Here is a 24262-nt window from a genome sequence, read left to right as displayed (position 1 = left end):
GGCACAGGGCGGGTGCCATTGCCAGCTCATGCCCCAGGGATGCAGGGCAGGAGGGCGCGGATGGTGACCGACAATCCAGGGAGCCTCATCTCAGTTCTGATTTGGGTGTTGGTCCAAAAAGGCTTTAAAAGATTAAGCAGCAAAGAATCCTGTGGCACCTTATAGACTAAAGTTTTGGAGCATGAGCTTTCGTGGGTGAATACCCACTTCCTCAGATGCATAACATGGCATGACATGCATCTGAGGAAGTGGGTATTCACCCACAATAGCTCATGCTCCAAAACTTGTTAGTCTATAAGGTGCCACAGGATTCTTTGCTGCTTTTACAGATCCAGACTAACACGGCTACCCTCTGATACTTAAAAGATTAAATTTCATTTCCCAGGAGGGACGGATGGAGAAACAGAACAGAGGGAGTACTTACCCAAGGTCATCCAGAGCCAGGGAGAGAACCCAGGAGTCCTGGCTCCCAGCCCCCTCTCCCTGCTCTAACCACCAGACCCCACTCCCCTTCCAAACCCTGGTCATGGCTACACTAACCCAGAGGTGAGGTTGCTTGGAGGCATGCCGTCCACTTGCAGAACAGGGAACTGAGCAAAATCCAGAGCTGACAACCGGGCACTGCAAACAGGCTGTAAAAGGAGATGAGGAGCATGTACATTTCAGCCACTGTGGGGCTGGTGTATTAACGGGGCTATGCCAAAAGAGGGCAGAGTTAAGGTGACATGGACAGCATTAACTGTGCATTCTCCCACGTGCAGACATTTGAGTTCTGCTCCACTCAGCCGTGCTGCAAGGGCACGACCAACCCCCTCAATCAACCCTCTGTGCTAAGGGCGGGGACTGACTCTCCTGCCTTGTCGAGCAGGGACAGACACGCTGCTGGTGAGAATTAGTGGTGCAGCCTGATCTCTTACTGCATTCGGGCAACATATTCATTCTCCTTACGTGATTTATTACTGCTACAGAGTCTCTCCCTCTTGGGCAGCTGATTCGCATGGGCTGGTCACACCCGAGAGAGGTACTGGCTTTTCTTAGCACTCGTTAGGATCATTAAACATACAGCTACAAACTGCGAGTTTGTCACCCACGCCTACGATTTGTGGCAAACAAAGATCGCTGGTGGAGCACGGGCCAGTCGACCCAGCTACGGGAAAGCGGCCGGCCCCAAATTCCAGGGCACGTTTCCAGCTCTTTTCTACCCCGACGTCACGCGCCTCACCCTTGGCTTCAGGACTGTAGATAATCTGTATTCTCACACTCGCCCTCCAGCAGGTTCCAGGCTAAAAAGCGACTCAAACCTGTCAGCATTACACTCCGCGGCGTCCCTACAAAGCCACGATCGGCACATCTCGCAGAAGGCTCAGTAAAGGAAGTTCTCGCGGCATCGGCCACTGTCGGCAGGCAAGACACCGGACTAGACGGACCTTCGGCCTGACCCAGGCTGGCCACTCTTATGTTCCTATACCGCTCACCCACGTAACGCTGAACTGGGGACGAGACCTCGGTCCAAAACCACCTTCATGGTGGCTGGGGCCTGGCGCTTAGTTTAAGCTAATTGAAGGCTGAGCTCACGGCTATCAATCTCCAGGATGGCCACAATTTACCGAGTCATTACACCCACTCAGTGTAACAGCACCCGGCAGCAAGTGGAAACCAATTTCAGGGTGGGTCTAACAACCCCAAATTGGGCTCTCCAAGGCCGCCCAGTGCCCCCCACTACATTTCAAGGCAAGCAGAGTAACCTTTCAGCTGCTGGAGGGTATGGAAACCCACAAGCCCTTTTGTGGCCCGGGCGCAGCCACTGTGTTAAAACACACCAACAAAAACAAGGCACTTGGAAACATTGGGGAAAGGGCTTTTCTGGGACAGGCGATATCTCCGGCACCCGGTGCTCAAACGATCCCAAATCAGGGTCACTAACCCGGCCCCGCGCCCTCCTGAGGGGCACCACATTTCAAAGGGTGCCGCCGAAGCTGGTGGATTTTAGCTGCCTTTAACCAGGTCCCTGACTCAACCTGAATTACCGTGGGGGCGGTGGCTGCTGGGAACAGACACCCCTGGGCAGCTGCCCCTGGACCCATTCCTGGCCGGGTGTGCTGGGCTCCCTGCCCCGGAATAAAAGGGGGGCCCCTGCGCGGCTGCTCCGACACCCAGCCAGACGCAGCCTCGGCCACCCTGAAGCTCCCGCTTCTCCTCGTGCTGCTGGCCGCGAGGCCCCCCGGCTGCCAGGGCGTCGTCATTCCCCAGTGCCGGCTGGTGCAGCTCCTCCGGGGCACGTGCTGGAGGGCTTTGTCAGGAGAGCACTGGCTGATTGAGTGGGGCACCCCCCACCTGCTGTCCCACAGACCCCATCCCTCCTTCCCCTCTCCCCCCCCCCATCTACCCACCTACCACCAGGGCCGGCTCCCACACCCAGCTCCTCGCAAATAATTCAAGGGACTCATGGAGGGCTAGAGGGATGCACAGCTAGGGACAGATATTGGGATGCCTGAGGATAGAGGGACAGGATGGCAGAGTGAGGGGGCAGGGAGCGGGCAGAGGGGCAGGTCCTGGGGGGCCAGCAGACCCCAGCCAGCTAGGCCCACGTGGGGATGGACAGACAGACCTTGGCTCAAGGGGAATGGATACCAAAGGCCCCAAGCGGGCCCCTGGCCCCACTGCAGAAACCCCCTGGGGACTGGGTAACCCCATCCCATCTCAGCCTCAGATGTGGGGGGCAGCAACCCCCCCCCCCCATCGCCAATAAAGACCAAGAGCAATGTGTATGTTTGGCTGGCAGGGGCACCACACCCAGGGAAAGGGGCATTTGAATCATCAGGTGGGGCTGGGAGCCAGGACTCCTGGGGTCTTCTCCCTGGCTCTGGGAAGGGAGTGGGATCCAGTGGTTAGAGTTAGCCTGGGAGAGTGGGGGGAGAGAGCGACTGGGAGCCAGGACTCCTGGGTTCTCTCCCCAGCTGTCACCGACTTCCTGCCTGAGCATGGGCCAGTCCCATCCACCCAGCTACCTCAGTTTCCCCATGGGGCTTGCACCCCTCTTACCACAGCCACCCTGTGCTCAGGTTTAGGACCCCTCTGACAGGTGTCCAGGCAGGACGCCAGGGAAGATGGGCTCCCCCCACCAAGAGGTAACTTTTCGTAGCCCGGGGGGGCCGTCCCTCCCTAGGGAAGCAGAGGCAGGACCCGGCCCTCATCTACTCATTAAAACTTTTAATACATAAAAAAAATAGAGACGAAATTCTGAGGGGGGAGGTGAATTTTTTTTCGCATTTTTTTTCCTCTTTCTGTGCGCGGGGGGGAGAGGGAGGGAGGAACAGAACTAACCCTGACAGGGGGTGGGGGCGGGGATCTGTGCTTCACACCCTGCCCCCCCAGCCACAGGGGGGGAAGAAGTCCCCCCACCAAGGACGCAGGTATGGCTTCAGCAGAAAATCCCTGAAATTAGCACTAGCCTCTGACTGCTGGGGGGGTGGGAGGAGGAATGGGTGGCACAGAGCCATCTCTGCCCCCCCAAGCAACCCGTGTCCTCTAACCTCCCCCCCCCAGGAGCTGTCCCCTTCCCCCTGCAGCAGAAAAATCACCACCAAGGAAGAACTCAAGTTTTAAAACAGGAGCCTAAACTGGGGGGGAAGAAAGGGGGAGTGACCCCCCCATGCTGGAGATGAAGCAATTGCTTGGGGGGGGAGAAGCTGGCATGGGTCTGCCCCCCACCAAGGGCAGGGGAGGTGGAAGACTCAGGCCAATGGGCGAGGGGGGTTTAAAGCAATTTAAGATGGCATCTGAAATCCCTGCCCCCCAAGTCACTGCAAAGGGAACGGGGGGGGGGTCAGGAGGAAGGAGCCCTCTGCCCTGCCTGGGGGGGGGGGGCCTTACGGAGACAGAGCTCCTCATTGGCTAGAGCCACTCATGTGACCACAGTGGGGGGGGATGTCCCTTCAGCCCTCCCCAGCCTGGAGGGGGACAAACAAGCAATGAAAACAAACTGGCGTCGTCCCCCCCCGGCCGCACCCACCTCTGCCCACCTCCCCGACCCGGCAGGGTCCCGCCAATTCCAGTGTCAAAAATAGAAGCTCTGGGGGCGCGGGGGCCTAGGGGCCGGCGCTGCCCGAGGGCCAGGGGTTGAGGCGGCACTGCGGGCAGCAGCCCGCGTACACCAGCACGTCGCAGGCCTGGGAGCGCTGCCCTGCGTGCCAGCCGGCCGGCCAGCCCGGGCACAGGCGATAGGCCTCCAGGTCGCAGATCAGCTCCACCACCTCGTCCACGGTGGTGAGGCGGGCGGGGTGGCTGGCGTAGACCTCGTGCTCGGGGGGCACGGGCAGCTGGCGCACCACCACCTGGAAGAAGAGGCCCGGGCGGATGTGGATGACGGTGGCAGCCATGGTGGAGCGGGCCGAGCGCTGGACCAGCCGCAGGTCGGGCCCCCCCAGGGGCGGCTGCACCTCCCAGTGGGCCGGCAACGGGATCTCCTGCAGCTCGGCCAGGAACTCCCGCAGCACCGGGTCCAGGGGCGTCCGCCCCGCCAGCGCCCCCAGGCTGTAGATCTCCATGATCTGCGGGCATGGGGGGGACAGGGGGTCAGGGGGGGCTGCCCAGTGCTACCCCAAACGCCCCCAGCACTGCCCCCAACATGGCCCCTGCCCCCCCAGCACTGCCACCATCACCCTTCATCATTGCACCCTCCATCCCCCCAGAACTGCCCCATGCAGCCCTCAACACTGCCCCCCCCCACTCCCCAGTGCCAGATGGCCCCAGCAGTGCCCCCAACATGGCCTCTGCGCCACCAACACTGCCCCCTTCACCCTTCATCACTGCACTCTCCCCCAGGATCAGCCCCCTATCCCCCCAGAACTGCCCCATGCACCCCTCAACACTGCCCCTCAGCACCAGACGCCCCCAGAACTGCCCCCAACATTGTCCCCTCCCCCAAGTACTGCCCCCTGCCCCCCACAGTGCCAGCCCCTGATAGAACTGCCCCCTGCTCTCTCCTGGCCCTCATGGAACAGCCCCCCCCCACTCACCACCGGGGTGCGCTCCTCCTCCTCCTCGTCCTTGTCAGCTGGGTCCAGAACCACCACTTCACTGGCCAGCCCCCGGCCCTCCATCCGCCGGGGCACCCCCGCCGGCACCTGCAAGAGAGGGGGTGAGCGCTGGGGGCACCCCGAATCCTGCCCGGGGCAGCTCCCAGGGGGGCATGGACATGGGCTGGGAGCCAGGACTCCTGGGTTCTCTCCCTGGCCCTGGGAGGGGAGTGGAGGCTGGTGGTTAGAACAGGGGGCTGGAGAGCCAGGACTCCTGGGTTCTCTCCCTGGCCCTGGGAGGGGAGTGGGGAGCTGAGAGCCAGGACTCCTGGGTTCTGTCCCTGGCCCTGGGAGGGGAGTGAGGGTGGTAGACAGGGGGCTGAGAGCCAGGACTCCTGGGTTCTGTCCCTGGCCCTGGGACGGGGAGTGGAGGCTGGTGGTTAGAACAGGGGGGCTGGGAGCCCGGACTCCTGGGTTCTCTCCCTGGCTCTGGGAGGGGAGTGGAGGCTGGTGGTTAGAACAGGGGGGCTGGGAGCCCGGACTCCTGGGTTCTCTCCCTAGCACTGGGAAGGCTCTTACCGGTGCAAGGTCCCATCCGAGCTCCACCTTCTCCTGCTTCACCAGGGGTGGGACGGCGCAGACCAGGGTGGGGGCCGGCTCCTGCAGGGGGGAGAGACGGGGACAGGACTGAGCCCGCAGAGCCAGGGCAGCCAGTGAGGGGTGCTGGGGGGGCATAGCAGGCCCCGGGGCCAGGCCTCACCCCAGCACAGGGCATGCAGCCAGGATCCCTCGGGCAGCCAAGGGGGAGGACTGGCCTGGAGCTGGGCGCCACTGCAGGGGGACACCCAGCAGGAATGGGGGCGGCTCTCACCTCCAGGCGGCCAGGGGGCGGGGGTGTGGCCGGCTCCTCCTTCACATGCTGCAGCAGGAGGGGGAAGCTCTGGGGGGCGTCGCGGAGCAGGACGAAGTCCCTGCCCGGCCGATCCTTCAGCAGCACCAGCTGCCCAGGCGCCTCGGCGACCCCCTTCTCCGCCAGGAATCGCAGCTCCCCGCCCGGCGGGCGCTCCTTCTCCTGTGGGGCAGAGCACAGCGTCAGGGGGCAGCACAGAGCCCTCCATGGACAGCCGCCCCCCAATGCCACTGCAGAGCCAGGAGAGAACCCAGGAGTCCGGGCTCCCAGCCCCCCCTGCTCTAACCACTAGAACCCACTCCCCCCCAGAGACGGGAGAGAACCCAGGAGTCCGGGCTCCCAGGCCCCTGCTCTAACCACCAGAACCCACTCCCCCCAGAGCAGGGAGAGAACCCAGGAGTCCTGGCTCTCAGGCCCCTGCTCTAACCATCAGCCCCCACTCCCCCCTAGAGCTGGGAGAGAACCCAGGAGTCCTGGCTCCCAGCCTCCCCTGCTCTAACCACCAGAACCCACTCCACTCCCAAAGCCAGGAGAGAACCCAGGAGTCCTGGCTCCCAGTCCCCCCTGCTCAACCACCAGAGCCCACTCCCCCCCAGAGCCGGGAGAGAACCCAGGAGTCCTGGCTTCCAGCCACACACCCCTCCCTAATCACTAGACCCCACTCCCTTGCCAGAGTGAGCCGAATCCAGGCAATCTATAGGGAGAAGCAAAATTAACTCATTCCCTGGCCTAGCAGTGCAACCGATGTCCCGGATCGTCCCCCCCCCGCACAGGCTGTCACCATCCCAAGTCATTGATGGGGACAAGCACACGGAGGTGGAAGGTCTTAACCAAAAAGTCACAGGGCAAGCCAGGGAGAGAACCCAGGAGTCCTGGCTCCCAGCCTCCCACCCCCCGATCTAACCACTAGACCCTACTCCCCTTCCAGAGCCAGGGAGAGAACCCAGGAGTCCTGGCTCCCAACCTCCCACCCCCCCGATCTAACCACTAGACCCTACTCCCCTTCCAGAGCCGGGGAGAGAACCCAGGAGTCCTAGCTCCCAGCCCCACCCCCTGCTGTAACCACTAGACCCCACTCGCTCCTGGAACCAGGGAGAGAACCCAGGAGTCCTGGGCTCCCCTCCCCCGAGGCTGAGCGGTAACCGGGCCGGAAGGACAAGCGGGAAAGGCGGAGCGGAGGAAGAAAGAGAGAAGCACGAGTGTCTTTGGCCCTGGGCGAGTGCCGCATCTCATGGGCCTGGGGGACTCCCACAGCCGGGGCGGGGCGGGCAGGGGGGGGCGGGGCAGGGGGAGGTAGTTACCTGCGGCGGGGCACTGCCCCGAGCCCAGCGCTGCTGGCCGCTCCCCTTGACCCGCCGCCCCACCTGCTTGATCCGGGCCGGCTGGCGGCTGCGGCCGATCCTGCGCCTCCAGGCCTTCCGGGGGGCCAGGGCCCCCGCCCCCTCCTCCGCCTGCCCGCGGCTCCACACCGCCGGCAGCAGCCGCTTCTGGGGAAGGGAAAGAGAGGGAGAGACAGAGCCAGAGCCAGAGCCAGGCAGGGGGCGAGTGGGAGGGAGGGAGAGAGAGAGAAAGAGAGAGAGAGCGAGAGAGACAGGGAGAACGAGAGTCGGCCCGGTCCTGCCCATCCCCACGGCCTCTGGGCGCCTGCACTCCTGCCCCTCCCCTGGAGCCCACTGCCTCCTCCCCAGCCAGCAACAAGGGCCACGCACTCGGCCTGCACACACGCACACGCGCCCCCCACCGTGTGGGAGTCACCCGGTTCAGGGGGCCCCCTCGCCTGCCCCGGAGAATGGGTGCAGGGCAGGGGAGTTTGGCTGCACAAGGAGGGTGCAGGAGGTGCACAGACACCTAGTCAGGATGTTTGTATCAAGGGTCCAAATTTACAGAAAGGCAGAGAAAAAGAACCCAGGAGTCCTGGCTCCCAGCCCCCTCCTGCTCTAACCACCAGCCCCCACTGCCCTCCCAGAGCTGAAGAGAGAACCCAGGCGTCCGGTTTCACAAGCCCCTTCTGGGCAGAGCCTCTGGCTCTGTGCCCGGCCCTGACAAACGGCCCCGGCACCTGCAGGTGAAGAACGCAGCCGCCAAGGCCTGCACTGATGTCCCCGGAAGCTCTGGGCCCCAAGCACCCTCCTGGGAGGCAAACGAACCCGTTGGGGACAAACCCGCGCTCTGCCAGGCCCAGCCCCGGCTCTGCGCGGACGGCCCGCCTGCGGGCTCCACGCTACAAGACGAGCACGGCGAGAGGGCTGGATACGGGCCGCAAGGGAAGACGCTCCCCTGATGCGGGGCACAGAGCTGGGGCGAGTGGATGGTAGGAGGCATGTGCCCCCCATCAATGGGCTCTGTCTCCCCTCCCCAGGGCATTGGGCCTGCTCCAACTGCCACAACGGGATGCGAGCCCCAGAGCCGTGGTGCATCTTGGGAGCCCGGCCGGAGCCACGCCAGCCGGGGCGAGCGCCCGCCCCGCCGGAGCCCAGCCGGAGCCAGGCCAGCCGGGGCGAGCCCCTGCTATTCCAGAGCTCACCCCTGCCACGCCGGAGCCCAGCCGGAGCCAGGCCAGCCGGGGCGAGCGCCCGCCCCACCGGAGCCCAGCCGGAGCTACGCCAGCCGGGGCGAGCGCCCACCCCGCCGGAGCCCAGCCGGAGCTACGCCAGCCGGGGCGAGCCCCTGCTATGCCAGAGCTCACCCCTGCCACGCCGGAGCCCAGCTGGAGCCACGCCAGCCGGGGCGAGCCCCTGCCACGCAGGAGCCCAGCTGGAGCCACGCCAGCCGGGGATACGGCTCAAGTCCCTTCCTGCTCAGCGCTCGGCACCGTGCCCCTGCCCTCCCAGAGCAGCCGGACCCCGCGAGCTGGGTGGGCAGGGCACCAACCATTGCGAAGCGCAGGCACTGTCTCCAGCGGCACTTCTGGCGCTTGAGGTTATCGCCGCCGAACTTGGGCTTGTCCCGGCAGAAGTCGCAGCGGCCGCAGTCGGCTTTCAGCAGACAGGCCTCGCACTCCCCGCACTTGCGGTTCCGCCGGCTCTTGGAGCAGAGCTGCCGGGCGGGGAGAGAGGCGCCGGGTCAGAGCGTGGCGGGGGGAGGCCGGCCGCATGGGGAGCACTGAGGGGGCCCTGGGCCTGCAGAGCGATGGCCGAACGACCCCAGCTGGGGGGCCCGGCCCCCCGGACTCAGGCCGTGTGACCTCAGGGGTCTAGCTTCTGCCTTCGGGTATCTAGCGCCTCCTGCCCATCCCAGGCACAAGTTAGAGATGAACCGTCTCTCGCTGCCAACTCAGCTCCCCAAATCCAGGCCCGACCCATTACCACGGGCTGGGGCGCCGGCTCCCCGACACGCTGCGGGTATGTGCTGACTCAGCGAGCCAGCCCCTCACTTCCCTTCCGCTCAGCTCCCGGCCTCTCCCCCATCGACCCACTTCCTCCTTGAACTGCGGACACTGTGCCCGGCCCTGATGGCAGGATCGCAGCAGGGGCTGCCCCATGGCTGGATCCAGGGAGAAAGTCCCCTCTCCGCTCCTATCCGAGATTGGCTCCTGGGGCTCAGCAGCTCGCTGACTGTCCCCTTTCCAGAGTCCCAGGGCAGCGCTCTGCCCAGATCTAGGGGGCCACGCCCGCGGAGGGTTTCAAGAAGAGGTCGGACGAGCCCGACACGGAGAACCTACGTCCATTTGGCCCCGGCTCGGTGCCGGGGCTAGACCCGCTGACGCCCCTTCCAGCCCTAGTGCCCGAGGCGGCCTGGGACGTCAGGACAGACTCGCCCAGTTCTCCCAGGAGGCCCCGGAGGCCCAAGGGAACCGGAGTCAGGTCTGTGGCAAAGCTGCCCAGCAACGGGGGCTGCCAGGTGGACAGGGGGCGCTGTGCCCGGCATCAGAGAAACGCGAGAAGATCCAGCCCAACAGGCCTGTCTCCCCGGGGCAGCAGGGCCAGGCCAGGCGAGACAGCAGGGGGGCGCTCTGCGGCCCACCGCCACGACCCACGGCAAGGGAGGGGCACAGCGGGCAGGCGACACACAGGCGAGTTAGTCAATGGAACAGAGCTGGGGGGTGGGGAGCACCGGGGGAGACCATCAGCCACAGAACCACCAGTCACGCTTTTCCTAGCCAGGGATGGAACCCAGGAGTCCTGGCTCCCAGCACCCTTGCACTAACCACTAGACCCCACTCCCTGCCCAGAGCCGGAGAGAGAACCCAGGAGTCCTGGCTCCCAGCTCCCCCGCACTAACCACCAGACCCCACTCCCCTCCCAGAGCCAGGGAGAGAACCCAGGAGTCCTGGCTCCCAGCTCCCCCTGCTCTAACCACCAGACCCCACTCCCCTCCCAGAGCCTGGGAGAAAACCCAGGAGTCCTGGCTCCCAGCCCCCCGTGCAGTCACCCCGTGAGGTCTCTGGGCAGGCTCTGGCCATGCCACGCTGCAGCGCCCCCTGCTGGCCCCGCCCACCACCGCCGGGAGGGTCACTCACCAGGCTGCTCCGGGCCCTGGCACTCGGGTGTTTCGGGGGCCGCCCCGGCTTCTTCTTCTCCGTGATTTTACCCAGCTGTTTCTGGGGGCGGCCGAGAGAGAGGAGAGGAGAGGGTCACCTTGGCCCCAGAGCCTGACGCCGCCCCGCCCCCAGCCCTGCTCCCCAAGCACCGCCCCGTCCCCGCTCCCCAAGCGCCGCCCCACCCTCGCCCCCGCTCCTCAAGCACCACCCCAGCCCCACAGACCCCAGCCACGCAGGCTGGGCGATCCCAGATTTACAGCATCAGGGGGGCCTGACACCGGCTCTCGGGAGCCAGCGGGGGTCAGGGCCAGCCACAGACTCTACTGTGCTGTGCGGTAGGCCCAGCCCCCCTGTTCTAACCACTAGTTCCCACTCCCCTCCCACAGCCAGGCGGAGAACCCAGGAGTCCTGGCTCCCAGCTCCCCCAGCTCTAACCCACTACAGCCCTCACTCCCATCCCAGAGCCGGGAGAGAACCCAGGAGTCCTGGCTCCCAGCCCCCCTGCTCTAACCACCAGCCCCCACTCCCCTCCCAGAGCCGGGGAGAGAACCCAGGAGTCCTGGCTCCCAGCCCCCCCTGCTCTAACCACCAGCCCCCACTCCCCTCTCAGAGCTGGGAGAGAACCCAGGAGTCCTGGCTCCCAGCTCCCCCCAGCTCTAACCCCTCAACTGCGCTCCCTCGCTGTCTCAGCCCCAGGACTTTGCCCCACCCCAGACTATGGGGCTCCCCCTGCGCCGGGCGGGTCTGAGCTGGTTCCAGCTCCGGCTCTCACTCACCCTGCGCCGCGAGCCTGAGAGGCCGCCGGGGTCTCGCTCCAACGACGGCTTCCATTTCTGGGGGGAGTGAAGGGGAGAGAAGGTGAGGGGCGGGGGGAGGGTCACCCGGACGCCAGGGTCCCTTCTGTGGAACACATGCAGGGCCTGGCTGGAGAGGAGGGGAAGAGTGGCCCAGATGTCCGGGTCCCTCCTCCTCCGCAGTCCAGGCGGGGGGGAGGGGGGATGACACGACCCGACCACCCGGACACCTGGGTCCCTCCTCTTCCCCCAGAATTCAGGGCGGGGTAGGGTGACCAGGACACCTGGGTCCATCACCCCACCTGAGCTGGGTGGTACCAGAGGACGGGGCTGGATCGCCGCCCCCCGGCTTGTTGCCCATCCAACCCCGCTGGCTGCCAAGTGTTCCCCGTGTCACCACCACGGCCCGGCTCTGGTCCCCCTGGCCGGATGGGAGGACGCCCACAGCTGCCCCACGGCAGAGAGGGACCAGCCGGCAGCGCCAGGGGCCACAGAGCTCGCCCAGCCCCTATGGAGCCCTGCTGGGCTCAGGCCCCACAGTGCTAGGAAGGGGTCAAGGGTGGACACTGAATGTCGGGGTTCCTGTCCCCCCCCTTTCCCTCCCCCGATGCAATGCAGAGTGCCCCCAGTGCGCCAGACACAGTCTGGGTCACCCCTACTGCCAGAGACTTCACAGTGAGGAGAGAACCCAGGAGTCCTGGCTCCCTACCCCCTGCGCTCTAACCACTAGACCTCACTCCCCTCCCAGAGCCAGGGAGAGAACTCAGGCTCCATGAGAGCTTGTTTGGGGTGGGGAGGGGTTGGGGGGGGCAAAGTCCCTGCCCAGAGCAGGATCTGTGCCCCCCTTCCTCCATCTCTAGGGTTAACTCTGCGTGCGCCAGGCCCTTCCGAAGGCGACTGGGAATGGGGGATGCTGGGGCCTGGGAGCCAGGATCCAGGGTTCTCTCCCCGGCTCTGCGGGGAGGGGCTGAAAACAAGGATGCCGTGGGGGGGGGACAGGGGCTGGCACCGCACTCACTGTGGCTGCTGTGGCTGGGGTTAATCTCTTACGGCGCCGAGATTTAGAGGCCAGGCCGTCCTGGCAGAGACAGAGAAGGAAGAGAAGAGACGCTCACAGGACACGGCAGTGCGGCCAGGCTGGCAGAAGGACAGAGCCAGAGCAGAGCCCACCCACAGCTGCCACAGGCCCCCTGCTCCATGGGGACCCCGCCAGCAGAGGCAACCCAACCCCCCCCCCTGCTCTAACCACTAGCCCCCACTCTCCTCCCAGAGCTGGGAGAGAACCCAGGAGTCCTGGCTCCCAGCCCCTCTGCTCTAACCACTAGCCCCACTCTCCTCCCAGAGCTGGGAGAGAACCCAGGAGTCCTGGCTCCCAGCCCCTCTGCTCTAACCACTAGCCCCACTCTCCTCCCAGAGCTGGGAGAGAACCAAAGAGTCCTGGCTCCCAGACCCTCTGCTCTAACCACCAGCCCCCACTCCCCTCCCAGAGCTGGGAGAGAACCCAGGAGTCCTGGCTCCCAGACCCTCTGCTCTAACCATTAGCCCCCTCTCTCCTCCCAGAGCTGGGAGAGAACCCAGGAGTCCTGGCTCTCAGCCTCCCCCCGGGGGTGGCCTGGTCTCCCAGCAGCGCTTCCCGCCGCTCACACCCACTCACAGCGCTGGGCCCGGGCGCTGGCAGGCTCCTGCGGCGCCTCCCCGGGGCGAGCTGGGGCCCGTCCTGCGGGCAGGGAAGCGACAAGGACAGAACGAAGAAGGGACAAGAAGGAGTGAGAGAGAGACGCAGAGTCAGCCAGACCACGGCGCTGCCACAGCCAGGAGAGAACCCAGGCGTCCTGGCTCCAGCCCCCCCCAACCATGCTGGGGCAGCGAGCTCAGGGGGGAAGGAGCCCCATGCGGGGGGTGGGGCAGGGTTCCAGCCCCTCATTGCAGCTTCAGGCAGGGCCAAGGGGCGGTTTCGGGTGGGCCTGTCCCCCCGCCCGCCAGGCAAGCAGAGGGCGAGCAGCTGTTAGGTGCCACGGGGCGGCGTGGCCAGACCGCAGCTGTACCCGCTCCCGGCTCCCCTCTGGGGGGGCACAGAGAGGCAAGACCCACAGGGCAGCAGTGCCAGGAGCCCCACACACCCACCTGCCCCACTCTGGAGAGCCGCCAGCCCCCGACGAGACCCACGCCAGGGGGCCGCCCGCGCCCGCCAGCCCCCGACGAGACCCGCGCCAGGGGGCCGCCCGCGCCCGCCAGCCCCCGACGAGACCCGCGCCAGGGGGCCGCCCGCGCCCGCCAGCCCCCGACGAGACCCGCGCCAGGGGGCCGCCCGCGCCCGCCAGCCCCCGACGAGACCCACGCCAGGGGGCCGCCCGCGCCCGCCAGCCCCCGACGAGACCCACGCCAGGGGGCCGCCCGCGCCCGCCAGCCCCCGACGAGACCCACGCCAGGGGGCCGCCCGCGCCCGCCAGCCCCCGACGAGACCCGCGCCAGGGGGCTGCACACGCCTGCTCCCTTCCACTACACTAATGCCGGGGAGCTGCACACATCTGCCCCCTCCACACACACAGTGGGAAGCTGCAAGCGTCTGCTCCCCCCACTACACCCGCACCTCCATGACACACACAGGCCACAGGGCAGGCTGGGAAACCATGCGCCCCCCCCCAGGCTGGGAATCCCCCACGCACAGAGGCAGGCAGGCCTGCTGGGAATCCCACACACACACACACACACACACACACACACGCTGGCCGCAGGGCATGCTGGGAAGCTGTGCCGCGGGGGGCTCCAAACAGCAGGGCAGGTACTTACTAAGGTCAGTTTCCGGGGGCCGTACCCAGCCTTCTTCGCCACCACCGATTTCTGCTGCACATCAGAGGATAGTCAGTGCCAGCCGCAGTATTGGGGGCGTGATGCGGGGCCGGGCAGGAGGCGCTGTGCTGCAGGGGGCGCTCTCCCCCTCACTGTGGCACCCCTTGAAAGAGGCAGCGGAGCCTTCTCAAAAGTGGGGGGGGCAGGGGCCCCATCCCGACCCTCCCCTTCCCGCAAGCCCCTGGGGCAGGGGGCCGAGAGCAGCCCTCAACCTGTGTCCCCACCGTGCCTGGGTGGAGGGTTCCACAGCCGCCCCCCAATGATCCCCCCACAGCCGCCCCCCAATGATCCCCCCCACACAGCCGCCCCCCGTACCTTCTTCTTGAGGCAGCGGCGTTTCAGGCATTTCCACTGCCGCTTCAGGCCGGGCTTCAGCCTCCGCAGGCAGATGTAGCAGCTGCCGCAGTCCTCGGTGGCCTGGCAGCCCTGGCACACGCCGCAGCCGAAGCCCTGCGCAGGCAGAGGGGAGAGGCTGGGCGTGAGGGGCACCGGCAGGGCGGGAGGGGAGCCCAGGGCTGGGCTAGCAGGGGCTGCGGAGCGGGAGTGGGGGGCACCAGGCGGGCGGGGGGGGAGCTGGGGAGGGGAGGGGCAGGCCGCCGGCCGATACCTTCTTGACGATTTTCAGGCAGCGGCGCAGGAGGCATTTCCTGCCGATCCGGAGCTCGGGGTTCTTGGCCCGCACAGCGCACACGGTGCAGATGCCGCAGTCCTCGGGGATCTGGCAGGCCTGGCAGGCCCCACAGCCCACCCGCTGCAAGAGGGGCAGGGCCTTCAGCCGGCGCAGCCACGGCCCCTCGCCCGCCCCCCAACAAGGACAGGACCAGGGAAATAGACCCAGCCCCCTGGAGACCCGACTCCCAGCCCCACCTCCTCTAGCCACTGGACCCCACTCCCCTCCCAGAGCCGGGGAGAGAACCCAGGAGTCCTGGCTCCCAGCCCTCCCTGCTCTCACCACTAGACCTCACTCCCCTCCCAGAGCCAGGAGAGAACTCAGGAGCCCTGGCTCCCAGCCCTAACCACTAGACCCCACTCTCCTCCCAGAGCCGGGGGAGAACCCAGGAGTCCTGGCTCTCGGCCCGGCCCTTACCTTGAAGAACCGCTGCTCCCTGTTGAAGTCTCTTCTCTGGGCTGAAAGAAAGAAGCCAGCGTTGGCATCTGTGGCTGAGGCTCAACCCAACAGTTAGAAGCACCAGGGCAGCTGGGTTAGTCTCCCAGAGATGCAGCCGCCTCTAGGGTGGGGCAGCTGGGGCACAGAGACAACGCCACAAGGGGATGACTCGCCCAGCACTGAGATGCAGCCGCCTCTGGGGCGGAGTCCGGACAGGACACTTGGGTTCGCAGCCCGGCTCCTTCTAGGAGGGGCCAGGGAGCTGGGCAAAGCAGCAGGAGCCCCCCAAGCAGGCCGGGGTCTAGCCATCGGCCCCAGCTGCCAGCGCGACCCTCCCTACCCTGCTCACCCACCTCGGCAGTCCGGGCACAGCCAGCGGCAGCGTCTCTGGCTGGGCAGCATCACCCCGGGGAAGTAGTTCTGGCAGCTGGCGCAGCATCTGGAAGGCAGAGGTGGGCTGCTGAGGTCCCGCGTCTGGGGCCCCCCAGGTTGGTGGCGAGCTCACAGCCATCCCCAGGGGGGCAGGGACTCCGCTAGGCCTGGACGGAGGGACAGGGGGCCTGCTAGGCAGTTCCTGTGCCAGGGAGGGCTCGCGGCGCGGGAGATGGACCGGGGACACTGGGATGTCTCCATGGATGAACAGAACCCAGGAGTCCTGGCTCACAGCCCCAGCCTGCTCCAAACACTAGACCGCACTGCCCCTCACCTGAGCCGAGGACAGAACCCAGGCGTCCGGCTGGGCTCTCGGCACCTCCCCGTAGCGTTTGCATTGTTACCCGGAGGGCTCAGGGACAGGGCACCCCAGGCGGCTGGGGGAAACTCACGCCACTACGGCATCTTGCGCCGATTCCTGGGGTTCCAGCAGGGGCGCCGGGCGCTTGCGGGGGCGTCGCTCTGGGAGGGGCGGAGGCGGTTGCTCCGGGGGCTCCGGCTTCACGGGTTGCTGTTTGGGAGGTGGCTGCTCAGGGAGGACCGGGGGTTCTGGCTCCGACAGCGAGAGGCATCTCTTCTGGGCCTTCTTGACCTGGACACGGCGCAAGGTGAGTGGGGCTGGAGGTGGGCTCCCAGCCCCCCGCAACATGGGGTGGGAGCTCAGCCAGGCCTTCCCCAACAAGCCCCGAGTGATGCCCCACTCCACCTGCGATTCCTGACCCAACCATGCACTATGTGCTGCACCCCACGCCCCTCCCAGAGCCAGGGAGAGAACCCAGGAGTCCTGGCTCCCGCACTCTAACCCACTACACCCCCTCCCCTCCCAGAGCCGGGGAGAGAACCCAGGAGTCCTGGCTCCCAGCCCCCTCAGCTCTGACCCACTACACCCCCTCCCCTCCCAGAGCCGGGGAGAGAACCCAGGAGTCCTGGCTCCCAGCCCCCGGGAAGCGCTTTCACTAGCCAGAATGGCGGCCGCGCAGCCATGGACACCGGCTGGCAGTGGGAGGGCTGGCCCAAGGGCGGCTGCTTGCACAATCAGCAGCTTGCGAGACACGAGCTGACCACACCAGCGCGAAAGGCCTGGTTACCGTGGCCGCTTTGGAGGGAGTTTTGGCGCACAGAGCCAACAACACGGCCAGGGCCCATCAAGTGGGACATGCGGTGTCACACGCAGCTCGTGGGACCCTAATTACGGCTCTCCGGAACACGCCGCTGGGGGGAGACGTAACGAGCCCCAGCCGCAGACGGGAGGGAAAACAGGTCTGAAAGAGGCGTTCCCGGATTCCATTCGGCACACGGGGACCGGCGGGGTGAGGTTTGCGCCACACCTGCCTCCTGGCTTGGCTTTCCGTGGGCTCCAGGGACTAGTGTGCGGGGAGGTTTCGATGCCACTGCAGCCCTGCTCAGGCCGATCTGGGTTTCCAATCAATCCTTCACCTTCATTTCCGGGTCTGAGAGTCACTGGCCGTACAAATTCCCCGTAGCCACCTGCGGCCAGGGCCTGTTGTGCCATGGGGGAGTCTCACCCGGACAGACCGAAGGAGACCAGAGTTTCTGCCGGGGCCCCGGGCACGGCTAAAATCACCAACCAGAGTCAGCTGGGAACAGCCGCCCTCGGCACCGGCTAAGCACAGCTCAGCGCATTCCTAGGGGGCAGGAACACGCAGGTCCTCGGAAGAGGACGCGGAAGCAACAGGATCATGGACGGGGAGGTCTTGTTCCAGCTAGGAACCGCTTTCTTGGGGCATCAATTTATAAAGGGGAGAACGGCTCTGGGTCAGCCGAGGGACACCTGTGTTGGCAAAAAACCCAGCCGAGTTTTCGGCACCGCGCCCGTGGTCAGGCCTGCTGCAGGGATTCTGCCCCTCCTGTGTCTGCGCGCTCCCCCCGCCCCCAGTACCTTGGGGGGCGGGTCGCGGAGCACGCCGTTCTTGAAGTCGAAGTTGGTCAGGTCCTGCGAGGGCCCCAGGAACCTGGTGAGCTCGATCTTGCTGCGGAATTTCTCGCCGTTGGGGCTGCGGGAGGGGAGGCAAAGCAGGCATCAGGGAGGGCACCCCAGCCTGGCCTGGGGGGCTGGGAATACTCCCACAAACACACACATCTCCCACCCTGGGAACTGATGCACCTGCCTGGAGCCAAAGGGAGCCGGGAGAACAGGCTCGCTCGCGAACCACGTGGGGAGGCCACATTTTTTCATGAAGCGCAAAATTAGCCTGTGGAACTCACGGCCACAAGGTAACAATGCAGGGGGGCAACCTCAACTCTGCTTTAGAGCAGGAGCCAATGGCTACAGGGAGGGAGACGCTGCCCCCTATGGGAAGGGAAGGGCTCAGACAGGAGATGGGAATTTCACGGCACAATCACTCTCTTTTAATGTGACACAGGCAGGAGGTTAAAGGGGGTTGGGAACTGGGGCACAGGGGACTCGTGGCTACTGAATCCGGCTCCAGCGGAAGAGCAGGCCAGGGAGCAGGCAGCCCCCTGACAAGCCCAGGGGATAAATGAAGTGCCAGCCAGCCACTAGGAGCCATCTGTTCCTCTCCGACCCCCGCAGCAGGGGAGGGGCGCTTGGAGGATTGCCCCCTGGCTAGTCTTCCCCTCCAGGCACCTGGGGGAGCAGGTTCCCGAGGAGACGCCCACGAGCGAGGGGGCATTAAGAGGGAAGCGCCAGCCAGCCGACGGAAGGAAACAGCAGGCAGTTAGAGCTGCCCCACGCAGGGCAAAACGTGCCCCCTACACTGAAAATTCGGCATCCGAGACCCGTCTAAGATCCCAGCTGGTTGCTCCCACACTCACGGGAGTCTGTCGGGAACCGTCTCCTTCGCAGCCTGAACTGCTCCTTGGGCCGCCGACGGGCTTTCGTCTCGCTAACTCTTCTCCCTCCGGACGCAGAGCGCGAGCAACCAGCCCCCCCACCTCCACCTGCTTGCGTCTCCCCGGGGAGCGGCACGCGCGAGTCCAGAGGCCTGAATATTTCCCCATCGCAGCTGGTCCAGCCTAGGCTCGCCTGTGCCCGACCGCTCCACCCAGCCTCCACTGTTGCTCCCAGCTGAGCCGCGCCGGCTCAGAGCAGAAAATCTCGTTCCTCCCCCCGCCGGCTGCACGGCCTTGCACTTTGGACTAGTCAATTTATAACCCGGATTGGCCACGCCTCAGCTCGCAGCCCCTGGTACTCAGCAGAGCCAGGATGATTTCGCCTCCGGGCTGGCAGGGAGCGGGAAGCGGGTCCGGTGGGGATTTCCCGGCGGCGCAGTGCGGCCCAAGCCATAGGGTAGCCGGCCCTGTGAGGGCCCCAGCTGGGCTGCCCTGGAAGGCTCCAGCCAGCTGAGTGCCTCGCTGATGCCAGGGCTGGAGGCGGAGAGATGCCCTGGACCGTGGCCACAGCCAGGCAGTGCGCTGGGACAGCGAGGGCACTGAGTGGAGGGGTCTATGCTTCAGCAAACTCCTGCCCCCAGGGCTGTTTGGATTAGACACGCTGTGGGGACACAGGGAGCCCCCCAGGTTCTAGACAGTACCGCGACCAGGCTGCTAATGCAACCCAAGAGCAGCCCCAGAGGGGCGGGGAGACCGGGGAGCAGCTGGGGGCTATGCCGAGGCTCTGGTGGCTGGAGGCAGAACCACAGGCCGAACGAGAGGCCTCGAGCGCCGGTGGGGGAGGGGACCGAGGGGGACGGTTTCATTTCATAACATGCGGGTTTTTAACTGAAAAAGCACATGCGCCAGCAACGGACTCGGGGGCTGGGAGGAAAGACGCACACCCTGATCCACACGCAGACAACGGGGGGAGAACTCAGGAGAGAGCCAGGAGTCCTGGCTCCCAGCCCCCCGCGCCTCGCTCTAACCACCAGACCCCACTCCCCTCCCAGAGCCAGAGAGAACCCAGGAGTCCTGGCTCCCAGCTCCCGCTGCTCTAACCACCAGACCCCACTCCCCTCCCAGAGCCGGGGGGAGAACCCAGGAGTCCTGGCTCTCAGCACCCCCCTGCTCTAACCACCAGACCCCACTCCCCTCCCACAGCCAGAGAGAACCCAGGAGTCCTGGCTCCCAGCACCCCCCCCCGCTCTAACCACCAGACCCCACTCCCCTCCCAGAGCCAGAGAGAACCCAGGAGTCCTGGCTCCCAGCTCCCGCTGCTCTAACCACCAGATCCCACTCCCCTCCCAGAGCCGGGGAGAGAACCCAGGAGTCCTGGCTCCCAGCACCCCCCGCCGCTCTAACCACCAGCCCCCACTCCCCTCCCACAGCCAGAGAGAACCCAGGAGTCCTGGCTCCCAGCTGGCTTCGGAGAAGGTAAATAGACTCCATCCAGCGGAGCCGGTTTCCTGCGGGGGCGGGCGGAGGAGAGTTATCTTCAGCTGCAGACAGACGCACCCTGTCTTAGAGGGGGCTGCATGGCTGGAGCAGGCAGCTCCTCTCCCACGGAGCACCAGGGCAGGCCGGGGTCAGGGCCAGCCCTCATGCGTGACAAGGCTGGGACCGACTGGAGGCCCCGAATCCCAGATGCCAGGGCAGAGGGTGGAGAGATCCAGGGAGCGGGAGGGCTACAGGATCAGGGCCTGAACCCCAGAGGAGCCCAGAGTTCTGGCTCTGACCCACTGAGGCCGAGCCCCTCCCGTGCCTCAGTTTCCCCTCCCGTGCCATGTCCACATGGGCTGCCACTGTGGCTTTGCAGAATACGATCCTCACCCCGACCCTCTGCCGCGGGGGCTGCCCATCCCCTCCCCCTGCCCGCAAGGGAGGAGCAGTGCCCGTACCCCTGATAGTAGGTGTCCGTTCGTCCACAGGTGGCCCCGGATCGGCGGTAGGCCTCCCGGCGCTTCCATCCGGGCCCCAAGGTGGGGCAGTCCACCCAGCCCTCCGACATGGTGCTGAGCTGGGGGAGCGGCAGCAGAGCGGCTACTGTGGGGACAGAGACGGGGGAGTCAGCACAGCTGGATGGGGGAGCGGGTTACTCCCCCCACCTGGGCTTGTGCCCTCCATCCCTCCGCCCAAGGCTCAGGCAGACAACGCCCTGCATCCAGGAACAGCGTCTACATTCAGGCCAAGCCTGTTTACCAGCACTAGCACCCTGCTCCCAGGGCTTGGCCCAGCTCTGATCACTAGCCCCCACTGCCCTCTTTGAGCCAGGGAGAGAACCCAGGAGTCCCGGCTCCCAACCCCCCCCTCGCTTTAACCACTAGACACCACTCCCCTCCCAGAGCCAAGGAGAGAACCCAGGAGTCCTGACTCCCAGCCCCCCTCCCCCGCTTTAACCACTAGACCCCACTCCCCTCCCAGAGCCAAGGAGAGAACCCAGGAGTCCTGGCTCCCAGCCCCCCCCCGTTCTAATCACCATACCCCACTGCCATACTTTGAACCTACTGAACACTTAATTCACATGACCCTCCTTTGAAAGGGTTTTCATCACAGAATAAAGGTTCACAGTAACGAGGCTCCAGCTTAAGAAATCACGTCACCCTGAACAACTGGACATGCATACAACAGGACCGACTGCAGGCAGCGATCACATGCTCAGCACTGAAATGCAGCCACCTCTGGGGCGGGGCATCTGGGGAACAGCCGCACGTAACACCGCATGGGGATGACTCTCCCACCACTGAGATGCAGCCATCCCTTGGGTGGAGCAGCCAGGAACAGCCACACATAAGACCTCGCCTGGCGCCCGAGCCACGAGCAAAGCGCTAGGGCCATCAGGAGGGCTCGGGCTTTCGGCTCAGGGCACCCGCTCGCAGCCCAGACCAAAGGCATGTCCGTCCACCATCCTCACCTTTCCTGGCGCAGGGAGCGGCCAGGAGGCAGCACCCACGGGGAGCATGACTCACGCTGCTCAGGCTTTGATCCTGGATCCTTCCGCAGGGCCCGGAACCCAGCATGCCTCGCTCCTTGGCAGAGGGGCAATCGGCACGGGTGTCTCCCACCAGGCTGGATCCTGCCAGCCCCGGGATCCTGCCGGACTCTAGGGAGGGGGCGGAGGAGATAAGGCCCAACGCAGCAGCTCAGCTTTCAGGCCCGCAAGGTCAGTGGGAAGCCCGGCCCCGCGCTCCTGCTCCAACGCCTGGCCACATTCCAGCGTGAGCAGTTACAGCCCGTCTCTGGCACGCCCAACGCTGCCCCCATCAGATAAGGGAGCACTCTCCGAAGTCAGCACGCAGCAGCACAACGGCTCCCAGCCGCCCCAGAGGTGGCCGCATCTCAGCATCGGGAGAGCCGGCATTACGTGTGGCTGTTCCCCAGCTGCCCCACACCCCAGAAGTGGCTGCATCTCAGCACCAGGAGAGCCAGCATTACATGCGGCTGTTCCCCAGCTGCCCCAGGCCCCAAAGCTGGCTGCATTGCAGCACTGGGAGAGCTGGCGTTATGCAGTGTTATGCGTGGCTGTTTCCCAGCTGCCCCACACCCCAGAGGTGGCCGCATCTCAGCACCAGGAGAGCCAGCGTTACGTGCGGCTGTTCCCCAGGCCCCAAAGCTGGCTGCATTGCAGCACCGGGAGAGCCAGCGTTAAGCAGCGCTACGTAGCGTTATGTCTGGCTGTTCCCCAGCTGCCCTTCCCAAGAAGCGACTGCATCTCAGCATGGGTCAAGCCCTCCCCAATGCGGCGGTAGGTGCAGCTGTTCCCCAACAGTCCCACGTTCCAGACCTGGCCGGCCCTCAGCACCAAGCAAGCCATCCACAGACAGCGTCATTGCGTGGCTCTTCCCCAGCTGCCCCTCCCCAGAGGTAGCTGCATCGCAGCACCCCGCGAGCCAGCACCGAGTGGGTCACCATGTGGCTGTTCTCCAGCTGTGTCTCTGTGCCAGGCGAGCCGTGCCCGAGAGGCTCCTGAACCACCACCAACCAGGAAGCCAGCCAATTCTGCGTGTCCGTTTAACGCCATTTCAGATGGCGGCCCAGGCCTGGAGACATCCTGCCAGCTCACGCGTTTCAGCCCCCTTGTTTTCCCTTTCCGACGGGGGGGCCTCTTCCCCCCCCCAGCCTGCACCACGTGAGACCTAAACAACAGGCAGCTCCGGCCCCAGCCTCTCCCAGCCGGGAGGAGAACGCACAGAGCGTGTCGGGCACAGAAACCAGCCCAACGTCACAAGCCGAGTTACAGTTTGAAACCACGGAGCCCCGGCCGTGGACACCTGCCAGGGGCGGGCCCTTCCACACAGCAGGGGCCCGTCGGCAGCCCGAGGGGCTCGCGGAAAAAGGGCCGGTAGCAATGGCGCGGGCAGGCCAAGTTGCCGGGCGGCGTTTCACGGCCGAGGAATCAAGAGCGTTAAGGAGCCAGAAGCAAGATTATTTGGCGCTCCGGGCTTCCCCGGGTCTCCGTGTCCCGCCCCACAGCTCCGCTCGTCTCTCTAGACTGAGTCTTGCCAGGCCCCGCCAAGAACGGGGGACCCCCGGGTTCAATCGGGCCATCTGGGCCCAGCCAGGGATCCGAAGTGCTGCCACAACCCGGGCCACTGTGGATTTTTTAGGGCGACGGGCAGCCCCCCCACTAGAGAGGCACTGCCGAAATAAGGCCTGAGCCGCGCGGCTGGCGCCGTGATATTGTGGCTCTGAGCTGTCTGGGCAGAGCCAGGAACGTCAGCGTCACCACCAGGCTTGTGGGGGACCCACCCGGTGACAGGCGGGTATGGGGCACCCCCGATCTCCCCTCGGGGAGCAGCAGGAACCCAGTAAGTCGCAACCACGTCATGGTTTGGCACAGACACCCCGTACGATGCTCGGGTGCCTGGCGCTGCAGGGGTCCGTTGTGCCAGGCTAATGGGGGGGGGCGCGAAGTGCCTGGTTTTTGTGGCTCTTTGGAGCTCAGTTTGGGAGCGATTCAGCTGAAATGGGGAAGGGGGGGCTGCCATCGGGGCACAGAACGGCACCTACCGATTGGTTCGGGGGAGTTCTCCCTGCCCTAAGCCTGGGTAGCCCGGGTTGGCCCTTCCTGCCCCCGAGCCCCAGCCGCAGCCTTGCTCGGGACGTGTTCGACGGGCGAGCGTGGCCCGGGAGGAAGACAAACAAGGCAGCAGGTCGGGCAGCAGCGCCAAGGCCCGGCTGGGGGGGGGGCAGCGCCAAGGCCCGGCTGGGGGGGGGGCAGCGGGCGCCAGGCCGGAGGCGGGTTCCGAGCCCAGCGCCGCCGAGCCGGTGCCCAAACGCCATCCCGGAGCTGGGCTGCGGCGATCCCGGCGCGCCCCAGATCACCCTGCGTGCCAGCCCACCCGCGACCCTGACGTGGCTTCACGCCGTGCTGCGCCCACCGGGCATCGGCGCCACGCCCAGACCTCTCCCCTAGCTGCCCCCATGGCCACCCCACGGCCCCCCTCCACTCCCTGTTTGCCCACAGAGAGCTGGGCCCAACCCAACAGCAGGCCTGGCGAAAGACTCACATCTGGGGCAGGGACCCCCAGCTGCCCCCCCACAAACCTGGCCACTGGGCTCCCAGCCCTGCTCCCCCTTCCTGCCCAGCCCTCCCACGCATTCCCCTTCAGCCCCACTTCCTCCCCACTCATCCCCCAGGGCCTTTCCACTCCCCTCTGTCCCCACCCCCCTTCAGTGCACCCCACTCCCACCCCAATGCCTCCCCCACAAGGCACAGCCTGTACCCTCCACCCTCTGCCACCCCCTCACCATTCACATCAGCCTCCACTTCCCCAGCCCCCCCACTGCCTGGTGCCCCTGCACCCCCCTCCAAGT

At 65.9% G+C, this 24262-nt stretch overlaps 1 protein-coding gene across 3 annotated transcripts; it reads right to left on the bottom strand.

Annotated features, from left to right (window-relative positions):
- Window positions 1-3193: 3193 nt before the first annotated feature.
- Window positions 3194-23437, bottom strand: MBD1 (methyl-CpG binding domain protein 1). Of its 3 annotated transcripts, none has more exons than XM_030547232.1 (20): window positions 22343-23437; window positions 21360-21548; window positions 20347-20491; window positions 17493-17607; window positions 15985-16184; window positions 15514-15599; window positions 15140-15180; window positions 14660-14803; window positions 14368-14502; window positions 13993-14046; window positions 12857-12919; window positions 12221-12280; window positions 11185-11241; window positions 10388-10468; window positions 8800-8964; window positions 7230-7415; window positions 5890-6090; window positions 5564-5678; window positions 5019-5104; window positions 3194-4550 (listed from the first exon to the last, which is right to left on the bottom strand). In XM_030547232.1, exons 1-20 carry the CDS (start codon window positions 22464-22466, stop codon window positions 4089-4091), a joined length of 2709 nt encoding a protein of 902 aa, XP_030403092.1. In that variant the 5' UTR covers window positions 22467-23437; the 3' UTR covers window positions 3194-4088. The 3 variants fall into 3 exon arrangements, with proteins under 3 accessions (XP_030403092.1, XP_030403093.1, XP_030403094.1); XM_030547233.1 differs by having other exon boundaries at window positions 5019-5126; window positions 5598-5678; window positions 22343-23436; XM_030547234.1 differs by lacking the exons at window positions 3194-4550; window positions 5019-5104; window positions 5564-5678; ... (1 more) ...; window positions 7230-7415; window positions 22343-23437 and adding an exon at window positions 7454-8436 and having other exon boundaries at window positions 8615-8964.
- Window positions 23438-24262: the final 825 nt, after the last annotated feature.

The sequence above is a fragment of the Gopherus evgoodei genome, unplaced genomic scaffold, assembly GCF_007399415.2.
Source record: "Gopherus evgoodei ecotype Sinaloan lineage unplaced genomic scaffold, rGopEvg1_v1.p scaffold_57_arrow_ctg1, whole genome shotgun sequence".
Lineage (NCBI taxonomy): Eukaryota > Metazoa > Chordata > Testudines > Testudinidae > Gopherus > Gopherus evgoodei.
Note: the sequence above shows the minus strand (reverse complement) of the source record. Positions and strands in the feature narration are given on the sequence as shown.

Coding starts and splice junctions, on each gene's coding strand:
- MBD1 (XM_030547232.1), bottom strand. CDS start 22,466: ATGGCGTTAAACGGACACGCAGAATTGGCTGGCTTCCTGGTTGGTGGT. Junction 15,600..15,984: donor GCGCAAGATGCCGTAGTGGC/GTGAGTTTCCCC, acceptor TCTGCCTTCCAG/ATGCTGCGCCAGCTGCCAGA. Junction 6,091..7,229: donor GGGGCAGTGCCCCGCCGCAG/GTAACTACCTCC, acceptor TCTGCCCCACAG/GAGAAGGAGCGCCCGCCGGG.